Below are 12,093 nucleotides of genomic sequence, written 5' to 3'. Positions count from 1 at the left end.
ACTGTGGCTGCATATAAATTGCTATTTAAAGCTGAGTAACAGAAGAAAAGGAGGCTGCTACTGTATCTCAGAGAAGCTTTTAACACTATAATAGGAACCATAAATAAACAGTCTGGCATTGTTTATAATGTCAGGTGGGCGTATATATACCCATGGCAATACTGCAGGTGCGCGCACACACACACACACACACACACACACACACACACACACACACACACACACACACACACACACACACACACACACACACACACACACACACACACACACACACACACACACACACACACACACACACACACACACACACACACACACACACACACAGCAACACAGACCGGGTGGCAAACACAAGTGCAGGCTGATAAGGAGAAGTGTATGCAAACAGAACAAAAGCTCACAAACAAAAACACCTGCATAGTGTGTGGAAGCAAAGAAGCATACACAAATGTGTTCCAAACACACATGCTGGCAAACACACATGGTAGGTACTGATCAGTTAACGCATCTAGAAGCAGGTAGGCAAATAATGAATGGAAACAAAGCAGACCACACACACACACACACACACACACACACACACACACACACACACACACACACACACACACACACACACACACACACACACACACACACACACACACACATTGATAATCCAAACACTCTGGCCAGAGTTCACACAGGTTAGGGCTTCATCACGGCTGCGAGCACGAGTTTTGGACTTGTGTTTGTGTGTTTCTTCGCATGCACGCACATTTAAACCAACCTCCCATTTTCTCATTCCTAGCATGAGCCTGAGTTTGTAATAACAGCCAGTCGTTGATTACTCAGTTTGGCGTTTGTGTGTGTCACACACACACTTAACTGAGTAATCAACAACATAAAAGGTTATTATTATTATTTGTGTACATTTGAGCCCCTCCCAGTCAGTAGGCGGGAGATTGTCAGAATAAAAAATTATACGGTGTTCTGTTCAACTGGCTGCACATCTGTTTGACACAAACTAGCATAGCAGGGCTGGCTGGTCGGTGTGAGTGGGCAGGCTCTTGAGAGTGTACACTACGAGCTAATTGAAGGTTACAACTTAAACAGATTGTATGCAAAGAAGCTTGATTATTTAATGATTACAGTGAATATGTTTAATTGCGGTAAATAGACATCTAATCACAGCAAATATCAATATTAGCTACTTCGGCATGTCAATTGCATAATACATGATAATCAGATGTTGTTTTTACCGTATGCTGTATGCATCCATAATGGCTGGCATAAGGACAGGCAGTGTCCGCGACCGACCCCCGGATAAACAGTTCTGAGGATGAGGATGAGGCCAGGTAGTGGTGGGCTCTTCCTCAGCAGTGGGCGGCTCAATCACACTCAATTGACTTTTCCAAACAACGGACACTAATCTGGTGAAGGGGACAGTATTGCCACTACATTTCCATGAATGTGTCTAATAACATCCTAATAGCGAGCTATAACTGTAAACCCGGAAGAATAACCAGCCATGATAATGGCTTCATACCATCCTATCCCTAATTTTAAGGTATAAAATGAATGTGCGACAAGAAGATGAAAGAAAGCTGGGTTCAATGAGGAGGCGAGAACGTTGAAAGGCTGCCGGCCTGTAACAAGGCAGGGATGAGTCCGCCTCTGTCTGCTACCGCGTGCTCCAAAGGTGTGAGCATATCGCTTGCGATTAAGTCAGTATCATGGTTCTTGCACTCCCGGGGACCTGTGTGTGTTCTGCGAGGTAAGCTACGGCATCCCGAGACTTGTACGCAGCCTGGTTTCACCGTTTTTGTAGATACCCCTCCTTTGGCACAGACAAGCACGGCAGGTTATTAGTACGTGTATTTTACCTTGCCGTGACTAGCGGAGCAAAGCATTTTGCGGACTGTATAGCGAGATAAGGGCAGGGCTTCTAAAAATAGCCCTCTCGATCAGAGGAGGACAGCACGCCACACACTGCATCCTTCAAGGTGCTTTGTTCTTTTTTGTTGAGCGTTGATACACTTCGTTTTTTTCCCGATAAAGGGATGGAAGCTCTGTCATTTGCCATTACCAGCTAACTCAAATTCTGGGTCAGAATTAGATGATAATCTCACTTATGTTGTTAGAAATATGAGAATATATAATTATGCAGCTCCAAAGAGGATGTGAAAGGTTGTGAATAAATTGTAAACTATATTGAATTTTGGTTTTAGGACCTTGCTTGAATCTGATTTTGAGGTCAGTGAGATTCTTGTTGAAACTTTCCCAAAAACCAATCACCTTAGACCACACCATCCGACCACATCCATATAAACACAAAATCTAATCCAATTTAGGCCCAAATGTCAGACTCAAGACTTTCATAAATGGGTATGAAGCCCCTACTATCTGACTACATCGTGTGTCAGGTGAAATCAGGCCAAAGAACGATACATCAAGGTTGATGTCGCCTACCATTGATTGCCGTGGCTTGAGATACAACTTTGAAGCCTATGAGATAATCTAAGGGAATCTGGAGATAGAAAGAGCAAAGAAAGGATAAATGATGCAGCAAAAAATATATGTCATATAGAATAGTATATAGGAATGCAATTGCTGCAGTAAAGTGTGTGCGTGTGTATGTGTGTGTGTGTGTCTGTGTGTGTGTTGAGAACAGTTGTTGTCAATGTATTTGCATATATGCACACAATAAGGAGATTAATTAGTCTTCTCATTTAACTTGAGACAGACAGCGAGTGAGTGCAAAAGTGAGAGAGAGAGAGAGAGAGAGAGAGAGAGAGAGAGAGAGAGAGAGAGAGAGAGAGAGAGAGAGAGAGAGAGAGAGAGAGAGAGAGAGAGAGAGAGAGAGAGAGAGAGAGAGAGAGAGAGAGAGAGAGAGTGACAAAGAGTGACAAAGAGTGAGCGAGTGCCAATATAGACGGGGTCATTAGGCTTTCTCGACACTGCAATCCTCCTTAAGTATAATTCTTCCTAAATGAGTTTAGGTGTTAAATGAACCTCGGTTGGAGCTAAATTAAATTCCACAGCTATCATTAGAAAGGTTCCATTAAAAAGCCCTGTGTTGGGAAATTAGCTTGCAGTGCTCCTTGGCCAGATAACAGAAGGAATATTACTAATTTTCTCCAAAGTGAGGCTCGCTCTGACCCTTGGGGTCCCGTGAGCAACAAAATGTCCCATTAATTCTCTCTGAAAGCAGGTTGCCATTGAAGAATGCTTGGGCTGCACCACCAACTCAAGGTCTGGGGCGGATGGAAACTTCCCGCTGCTTATAAAACATGCAGCATTGCATCCAAATTCTTATTCCAGGTGTTGCTGAATTATTAACCAAATGATGCGCTGTACTCCGCTCACAAATTGACACACAGCCCGTAACATCATCTGCGTCACTCAAGCCTCTCGCATTCGGAACAAAATAAAGTAATTAAGAAACAGTATGATTTATCATGACATTTGAAAATAGGAAGACAAGCCATATATCAAAACACAAATATGTGCATATAATGAATCAAAATAAATACACACAAAATACTTACTAAATTAGTCTTCAGAATAACATTTATAATGTATAAAATATAAATCATGTTAATGAGCCCTCCCTGAATTACTCAGGTTGGGAGGGTGTCTGTTCTTCTGCGCAGATGAAATCAAGGCATGATTGTTTTCCGACAGTTTAAATATTGAATGGTGGATGATAGGCATTTGATCTATTTATCCTTTATTCTTAAATGCATTTGAGGAACACACACACCACAAATTGGCCTAGTCTCTCGGTATGACCTTCTGTAATAATATGAAGGTGTGTGTGCGCATGCGTGCATATACATGTGTGCGTGCATGTGCGTGTGTGTGTGCATTTATAAATGACTGTTGCATGATGCATGTTGTCTGAGCAGCGGTTGATCTTGATGATCGAGTCCTAGAGTGGCTGAGGCTTCCTGGACACTTATAATATAACGCCACGGTGTCTTAAGCAACAACACTCATTACAATGTTCAGCCCCATTATTGCAAAACACTCTTTTGTGATAGTTACTCTTGCCCTGGGATGGGCACTCATGGACCTCCGGCCTACTTGTCAAAACCACTGAAGTGCCGCAAGAGTAAGCAAATGTAATTACGATGTTTGCATTATTTGTTCCTTTGTTTTGCACACTTTAGATCTCAAAACATTATTGCCTGAAATGTTCTTTTGTCCAGTGCTGTTATCACTAACATTTATCAGATGACACTTACTCTTAAATGCATTTGAGGAACACACACACCACAAATTGGCCTAGTCTCTGGGTAGGACCTTCTGTAATAATTTGAAGGTGTTTGTGCGCATGTTTGCATACATGTGTGCAGCATGTGCGTGCATGTTAAACATAGAGAAAATCATATGATATGACATATAATATGATATATTGTGAAACAACATTAGGAAGTAGTGAGGTTTGGGACAGATTTCACTTCCTCCCTCTCCCACATTCATTTTCAAGGCCTATCAGCATATTCAAACAAGTGGCCAATGACACACTCATACAGCAATGATACAGCCAATGATACACACTCTCAGTCCCTAAAAGTGCCTGAGAGACATGGAAAACACAGAAGCATGCCAAGCCAAGAATGAGCTAACTGAATGTCTCTCTAAAGGAGGAGCAGTTTATATATATATATAGCCACTGATTAAGGCAGAGACGGGAACATGACCTACATCCATAACAGCGTTTCCTCTCACTTTCTGCCACTTCTCTGTGAATGTCCAGCATCGGGCCTAAAAAAAATTTTTGTTTGGTTCCGGTTTCCGACCGACCCTGTCAATTTATGTGCGACCCAAATTATTTTATGAGCTTTATAAAAATAAAAAAATAAAAAAAATAAAATTATAGTTTGCATTTTTTTTGATGCAAACTATAATTACGTTTTGGTACAGCACCTCTTCATTCTGTACAAGGATGAGCGAATTTTCTCGTTTTTAAATGAAAACAACCTACCTATCATTCGCTGCCACTGGAAAAAATAAAATAAAAAAATAAAAAAAATTCCCTACCTACCCATGACCTCAACTGACAACCAACAGGAACCAAACTTTTTTTTTTTTTAGGCCTCAGGACTCCACAACTGGGAGGGTGACTGCCTCTGGTTATAACACAGTCAGCACTCTTTGTTAATACTCCCCCCCCTCCCCCTATTGGTTTGATCCTTTTTAAAGAGGGGATGATTGGGAAAAGCGGTGGCATTCATTTGCATACTTAAATATTGCTATTTAGATTAGCAGCTTTTTTGCCTGCCGGTCTACTCATGCATATTGAAGTTGATGTTTGCAAGATTTTAGCGTTGTAAAGAGAGAAATACAGAAGGAAGGAAGAAAAGAAATACAAAAAATATATATATAGAGAGATAGACCGGAAAAGGACAGCAGAGAGCAAGATTTTAAAATCCAACAACCAATAAAATTCCCACTCGCTCTCTGCTCCCTCCACACATTTCTCTTACGTTGAGAAGCAATACACTCACACAACTCTGATTGAGTTGTCCAAAATCGAAGTGGTCTCATACAGAGACTGGCCCAGTCCACTTGAAACAGATATTCTCACAGACCATTTCACTAACATTTATCAGATGACACTCAAATAATAGCTCCTAAATCTTAAATACAAGATATTCTGAGGAACAACAATGACTACTCCTGCTAGCCCTGCCATGTATCATGGGTCCCATGACAACTTATACAGATCACACTCACAGTCACAGATGATGATTAGACGATGACGACGAAGAGGGAAAAAACACATTGAGACGGATAGCAGGAGTCAGGGGACAGGGGCTGTAGCAGAAAGAGGGCTTAACTCCTTTCCCATCATCCTAGTGGATTAGGTTCTGCCACTGCCTGATGGTCGGAGGCAACCAAGCTCCTGATCACGCCAGCCAGCCAGTCCGCCCCTGGCTACTGACTACCCTCGACCATCACAACATGTGCCCTGGGTTCCAGCCCATTACCCAGCCCAACCCCGCGGCCCTGTCTGGGCTCCCACAGAGGGACTCACGGAGGCCAGGTCACAGAGCTGATGCAAGAGTTACGACAATCTGTGCATGATGCATGCGTGTGTGTGTGTGTGTGTGTGTGTGTGTGTGTGTGTGTGTGTGTGTGCTTGCGCCTGTGTCTGTGTACGTGCGTGCGTGCAAGTGTCATTCATGCTTATGAGCGCAAGGACAACTCCTCTGGTGTATGATGTGTCCGAGTCCTTCATTGTTTTGAGTATCACACACGCACATACGCACACTTTTTAATTTACTATGCGGTTTTTGACTCCCAAATAACAGCACTGGACAAAAGACAATTTCAGGCAATGATGTTTTGAGATCTTAAGTGTGCAAATCAAAGGAACAAATAATGCAAACATTGTAATTACATTTGCTTACCCTTGTGGCACTTCAGCGGTTTTGACAAGTAGGCCGGAGGTCCATGAGTGCCCATCCCAGGGCAAGAGTAACTATCACAAAAGAGTGTTTTGCAATAATGGGGCTGAACATTGTAATGAGTGTTGTTGCTTAAGACACCGTGGCGTTATATTATAAGGGTCCAGGAAGCCTCAGCCACTCTAGGACTCGATCATCAAGATCAACCGCTGAACAGACGTAGCTTCACACACCTACACACACCTACACACACCTACACACACCAGGCGTTATAGTACTATACGTGTCCACAGCACAATGCTCTCTGGGACGGAAGGTTATGCATCTCAGACACTTAGAACATGAAGCCCCGTCGTGTGTAGGTGTGTGGAGCGCCGTCTTGCCAGTGGTCGATGTTGACGATGCAACATCGCTCATTATAATGCTCGTACACAACGACGGTACTAAAAAAGTATAACAAATGGGTCGTAGCCATGGGGATAAAACAATCCCCTCCTTCCTAGAGCTCTCTTTGGATTGATTAAAATCACCCCTCTCTCTTGAGCTGTTGGGCGTTTTGCAACAGCTCAAGAGAGAGGGGCAACATGGCCGCCCCCTTCGAAGAAGATCCGCTCCCTATGTAGAAATAAAGTGCTTGTTCTAAGGTAACGAAAACACAAGGGTTCTTATTTCAATGGGATTATAAACTAATTAAAACATAATTATTATAATATATTACATTTTTGCCAACTACATTCCACTATAGGCAAGTCCATTCTACACAGTGCACCTTTTATATTCTCCACGCCCAAAGACACCTGCTTTGACAGCATCGGTCAGACAATAAATGTAATAACTGTTATGATTCCCTTAACAAGACCCAGACCACTGAGGTTGCTAACGGTACAGTTTTTAGGAGCGGGATAGTTACATTCCTTGGCGAGTTTAAGGTACTGTATGCTTCCTCTTAAGGCTCTTACTCGCTGTAGACTTGCAGTTAATAATAAGCCCCCCGTTCCGGAATCCGACAACGGTGAACACGCGCTGTGAGAGAAGGTTGAGGGTCGCCTTTTTGGCTAACGTGTTAAACAGCAGTGTGAGCTACAGTGTCTCAGTGGTCCCTCCCAGCCCAGTCTTTTTATCTATCGATGAAGAATATACAGTCAAAGATTATCTCAGGCAGACAGACAATGGTCTGCATAAAGAGCAGGGAGAATACAAAAGTGGAAAAGACTATATGAATGTATTCCAAACCTAGCATTCTTCCAAAAAAAAAAAATTATAATAATTTAAAAAAAAACGCATGGTGAATATTCATTGATGTAAACATTCATGTTAACCTTTTGATCATGCCTGTTGGTGGTACAACCTGATAATTCAGGTCCATTCAATTAAGAAGATACACACCTTTAAGGCCAGTATGGTGCACTGTCAAGTAAGAAACCCCCGTACGAATAACAAAAGTGTCACCCAATGCAGTGTCATTTCCTGGTTTTCAAGAACTTGAGTCGGGCGGATTTGAAATAACTTTTTACGAGGGGACATAAATCACTGCCGTTCGGGATGTCGTCTCAGGAAGTTAAAACCAGAGTGGGACTATAAAGCCCTTGTGAGGTACATGTTCTTGTATGGAAGGTGCCTCGCTAATGTCTTCCACAAAAATACGACAAAACAGTGCAGCTTCATTCTTTGGAAGCTTGAGGCGATGCACTTTGATTATTCTGTTTCTTAAGGCAATTCAAAGGGGGCCATACTGTAGCTCTCACACACACAGTGGGACAAAGATGCAATATTTACTCTTGTGCTGTCATCTGTAAAACATGAAGTCACAAATGTTTAATTTGGTCATTTGTAAGGCATAATGTCACGTTGGCTGCAAGTCAAAACAACCAGGATGCTTTGTTTACCAGGAAGCTTTGTTTAAATGGCTGCATTCATGTACTTTGAGGAGGTGAAAGTTGCACTCAATGAATAATGAAAAAGAACCTATGGCACAGTCAGCTCACACGCAACACGCAATGTATGCAAACAAATCATGGGATTTCTCATCACTTGCATGCATTATCACCTTTCAGATGACTCAAGCCCAACCCCTCATTAACAAACATGTCCTTATTTGGCTTGTTTTAAGTTAGGCAAACAAAGGGGTTGATACCGCTACGTGAATGCAACACTACCCAGCGATGGCATGACTCATTATGACAGGCTCAATTAAGCTGCAGGCCCGTTCATATATTGTTTGAGACAGGCAGGGCTTATGTGGGTTCCAAATCCTGGTTCAGTTCCGTGGAGAGTCCATTTGTATAAATAATAATAATAATAATAAATTCAATTTATATAGCGCCTTTCAAGGTACCCAAGGTCGCTTTACAAGAGGTGTACACAGGGGGGGGGGCAGGTTAAAGGCCATAGGCCTCTAAGAAGAGGTGTGCCTTCAGGAGCTTTTTGAAGGACTCCACTGAAGTGGCACAGCGGATATGGAGGGGGAGCAGATCCACAGAGTGGGGGCAGAGGCGCAGAAGGCCCTGACCCCAAAGAAACACAACAATCACAAACATATTATAGTCACAACCCGGCTAGATAAGGTGTTCAGTTATGCAAAAATGTTGCATAAAGACACAAAGTGGACTAGAAGGGAGAAGCAGGAGGGTATTATAAAATAAAGAAATTGCCAGTAATAATATAAAATGAGTCTTAGAAAAGTGCATATATGCTTATTGACTTGAGAGTATGTGTGCTTGTGTGTGTGCGTGTGTGTGTGTGTGTGTGTGTGTGTGTGTGTGTGTGTGTGTGTGTGTGTGTGTGTGTGTGTGTGTGTGTGTGTGTGTGTGTGTAAACGTGCGTGTGCACGTGCTTGTTTGGCCGTGTGCTTGCATCATGCGTTTTATCAAGCATCAGGTGGGGGGGGGGGGGGAATTTGCATCCACTCACCCTAACGTCGTCATAGTTACGATGGTGTACCAGAAGGAGGCGGGGATGGAGGTGAACTTGGTGGACGACGAGCCCTTCTCGGCGTAGAACATGACCGTGGCGAAGATGATGATGGCCATGGTGAGCGAGAAGAGCAGGAAGCCCAGCTCCGAGGCGCAGCTCTTCAGCGTGTAGCCCAGGATGCGCAGGCCCTGCGAGTGGCGGGAGAACTTGAAGATGCGGAAGACGCGGAACACCCTGAGGGTGACGAAGGCGCCGCTCACGTCCTCGTTGTCCGTCATCACCAGGCCGATGTAGTAGGGCAGGATGGCCACCACGTCGATGATGCTCATCACCGAGCGCATGAAGTGGTAGCGGCTGGGCGCGGCGAACAGCCGCATCAGGTACTCCACGGTGAAGATCATCACGCACGCCGTGTCCATGCAGAAGAAGGCCACCGTGTAGCGCTCGCCGCAGGGCACCTCCTTCTGCTGCGTGGAGGTGCCGCAGGGCACCGTCTCCACCACGTTGGTGAGCACAGAGATGGCGATGAAGAAGCCCGTGACGTAGTAGAAGACCAGCGCCATGGTGGAGGTGTGGGGGTTCTCGAAGGCCCGCCACATGGTCTCGCGGGCGGTCATGTTGGGCAGCTTGAGGTCCTTGTTCTCCTCCTGGTCGTCCTGGAGACGCTCAACGTTCTCCCGCTTGCGATCCTTGTACTCTTCGTAGCAGCAGTCGCCGATGATCTCGGGGATGATGCCGAAGAAGGCCAGCTCCTCGTCGTAGGCCGAGATACACTCGTAGCGCGGGTAGTGGAGCTTACCCGTGCGGTAGAAGTTCAGGATGCTCCGGAAGGAGTCGGGGTCACGGTCGAAGAAGTACTCCTTGGTCTCCTCGTTGAAGAAGAACTCCTTCTCGGAGCTGCCCAACAGGGAGTCTGGGTAACGGTCCAGCGTGGTCCTCCAGGTCTGAAAGCGCCGGCCGCTGACGTTGAGGACGATGAGCTCGTCCTTCCTCTTGCTGTGGTCCCTCGGCGCCACAGGCATGGGGCCGTTGGCCACGGGCATCCAGCCAATGGCTGCCGCCCTGGCGAAGGGAAGCCATGCGGACACACCTGCCATGTCGGAGGAGACTCTCGCAGGAGGTCTTCCGCTCCCTCCGTCACACGCCTCTCGCTTTGAGATCCACTTTCATCTAAACAAATTGAGACATTCAAAGAGGGAATTTGTGAAAAGCCTTGAAAGAATTAACAAAAAAAGCAAACTGGATTAACTGCTACGAGCTACAGTACTAGCTACCAGCTGCATCATTGATTAATTAAGTCCTCTTTTATCTCCTTCCCAATTTGCACCGCCACTTTATTCTGACAATAAAATAAAGGGAGACGTTTCATTGCAATGTCATTCGGCACTGAGGGAAAAGCTGATTTATGGCAACGGCAACACGAGTGCAAGGCAACCAGCCAGACACTGCACTGTTGAAGTCAACGTGAGATAATAAAACATAGGCAAAAAGCACAACTGCAAACATGTTTGGTTATTTTAACTGAATAACTGTCACACTCTCAGAAATGAGTCACTATAAATTAAGAAGTACCTAAAAAAACAAAAGGGAAGATTTGCTGACTGCGGTAGCAGTTAGGTTTATGATCTGCCTTCTGCATGTTCTTATTTAAGTCACTTGGGGTGGCCGTATATCGTCAATGACAGTTATTTAGGCTTACAGCTGCAGATTCGGCAACAGTAGGCTACAATATAGTGTGCGTGTGTATGTGTGCGTGTATGTGCGAGTGTGTGTGTGTGTGTGTGTGTGTGTGTGTGTGTGTTTTTGATTGACGATATATGTGTGTGTTCCATATCCTTCATGCGCTTCACAGTGGGCGATGTATTATTTGCCTGCAGAGCGTAGTGCATATCGCCATGAATTGAAACCTGTTGAATAGTGACAATGTCGTTTCAAGAATTGCCTAAACTCCGACCACGGACTATGATAAACGCTTGAGTTCGAGGCTACCGATAACATTTCTTAATTGCGAACACATTAATTCCGTCACAGCAAAATACGAACGACTTACATTTTGGAGTTTAAATGCAATTAAATAAATAGACTCACCGATATTGTGTCCTGACTCAAGGAGAAAGGGTGACAGGGATCCTAGGATGGGTCCACAGTACCAGAGCGCGGGTCCTCTGGAGATGCATTTGGACTGAATAGTCCACCCGAGTGTCGCCTGTACCTTTGTCCTGAACCCCGCGACGGCGCTGCTCGTCCAATTAAATACGGATCGAAAAATCAGAAATCGATCTCCACTAAGGTGAAACTGGCTCGCTAAGAGCTCGAAACGCACTTTCGATTTTCTGCCGTTTCCCCAAGAATATTAAAAAGGTAGTGTTGGTGTCGTGCAGGAGCTCTAGTGCGCTCCTTCTCACCCAGAAAGTACTAGCGTCTCCTTCTGTGTCAGCCCGTCTCATTATGCCGCCAAGAGCCCTCCACCCACCACCACCACCGCCACCAGCACCTCTGCTTCCCCATCACAAAGGTTATGAACGCTTCCCTGTTAGCTCATTTGAACGCAGTTTTCTTCTTTCTTTTTGCATGCATACAGGATTAAGTTGCCTGACTACACACCAGTGTGCCTCATTCATAGCTTGTGTCAGAACAAGACTTAGAAATTCAGCTACCCATATGTACTATAATATATGGTAGATACAGTTGGCCCATATAAGTTGCTGTTGATAATATAATATCACAAAATACCTACTACTAGGCCTATTCATAATAAAAGTAAGAAGAAGAACTTGCT

The 12,093-nt window shown here is 44.5% G+C and overlaps 1 protein-coding gene across 1 annotated transcript in view; it reads right to left on the bottom strand.

Moving 5' to 3' along the window:
- Positions 1 to 11,814, bottom strand: part of LOC132471001 (potassium voltage-gated channel subfamily D member 3-like) — a 61,001-nt gene extending 49,187 nt beyond the window's left edge. Inside the window, 2 exon segments of the mRNA XM_060069963.1 lie at positions 9,312 to 10,484; positions 11,403 to 11,814. Coding sequence (XP_059925946.1) covers positions 9,312 to 10,411 — 1,100 coding nt within the window. The 5' untranslated portion in view covers positions 10,412 to 10,484; positions 11,403 to 11,814.
- Between the last annotated feature and the right edge of the window lie 279 nt (positions 11,815 to 12,093).

Source organism: Gadus macrocephalus, chromosome 13 (genome assembly GCF_031168955.1).
Source record: "Gadus macrocephalus chromosome 13, ASM3116895v1".
NCBI classification, from domain to species: Eukaryota; Metazoa; Chordata; class Actinopteri; order Gadiformes; family Gadidae; genus Gadus; species Gadus macrocephalus.
Note: the sequence above shows the minus strand (reverse complement) of the source record. Positions and strands in the feature narration are given on the sequence as shown.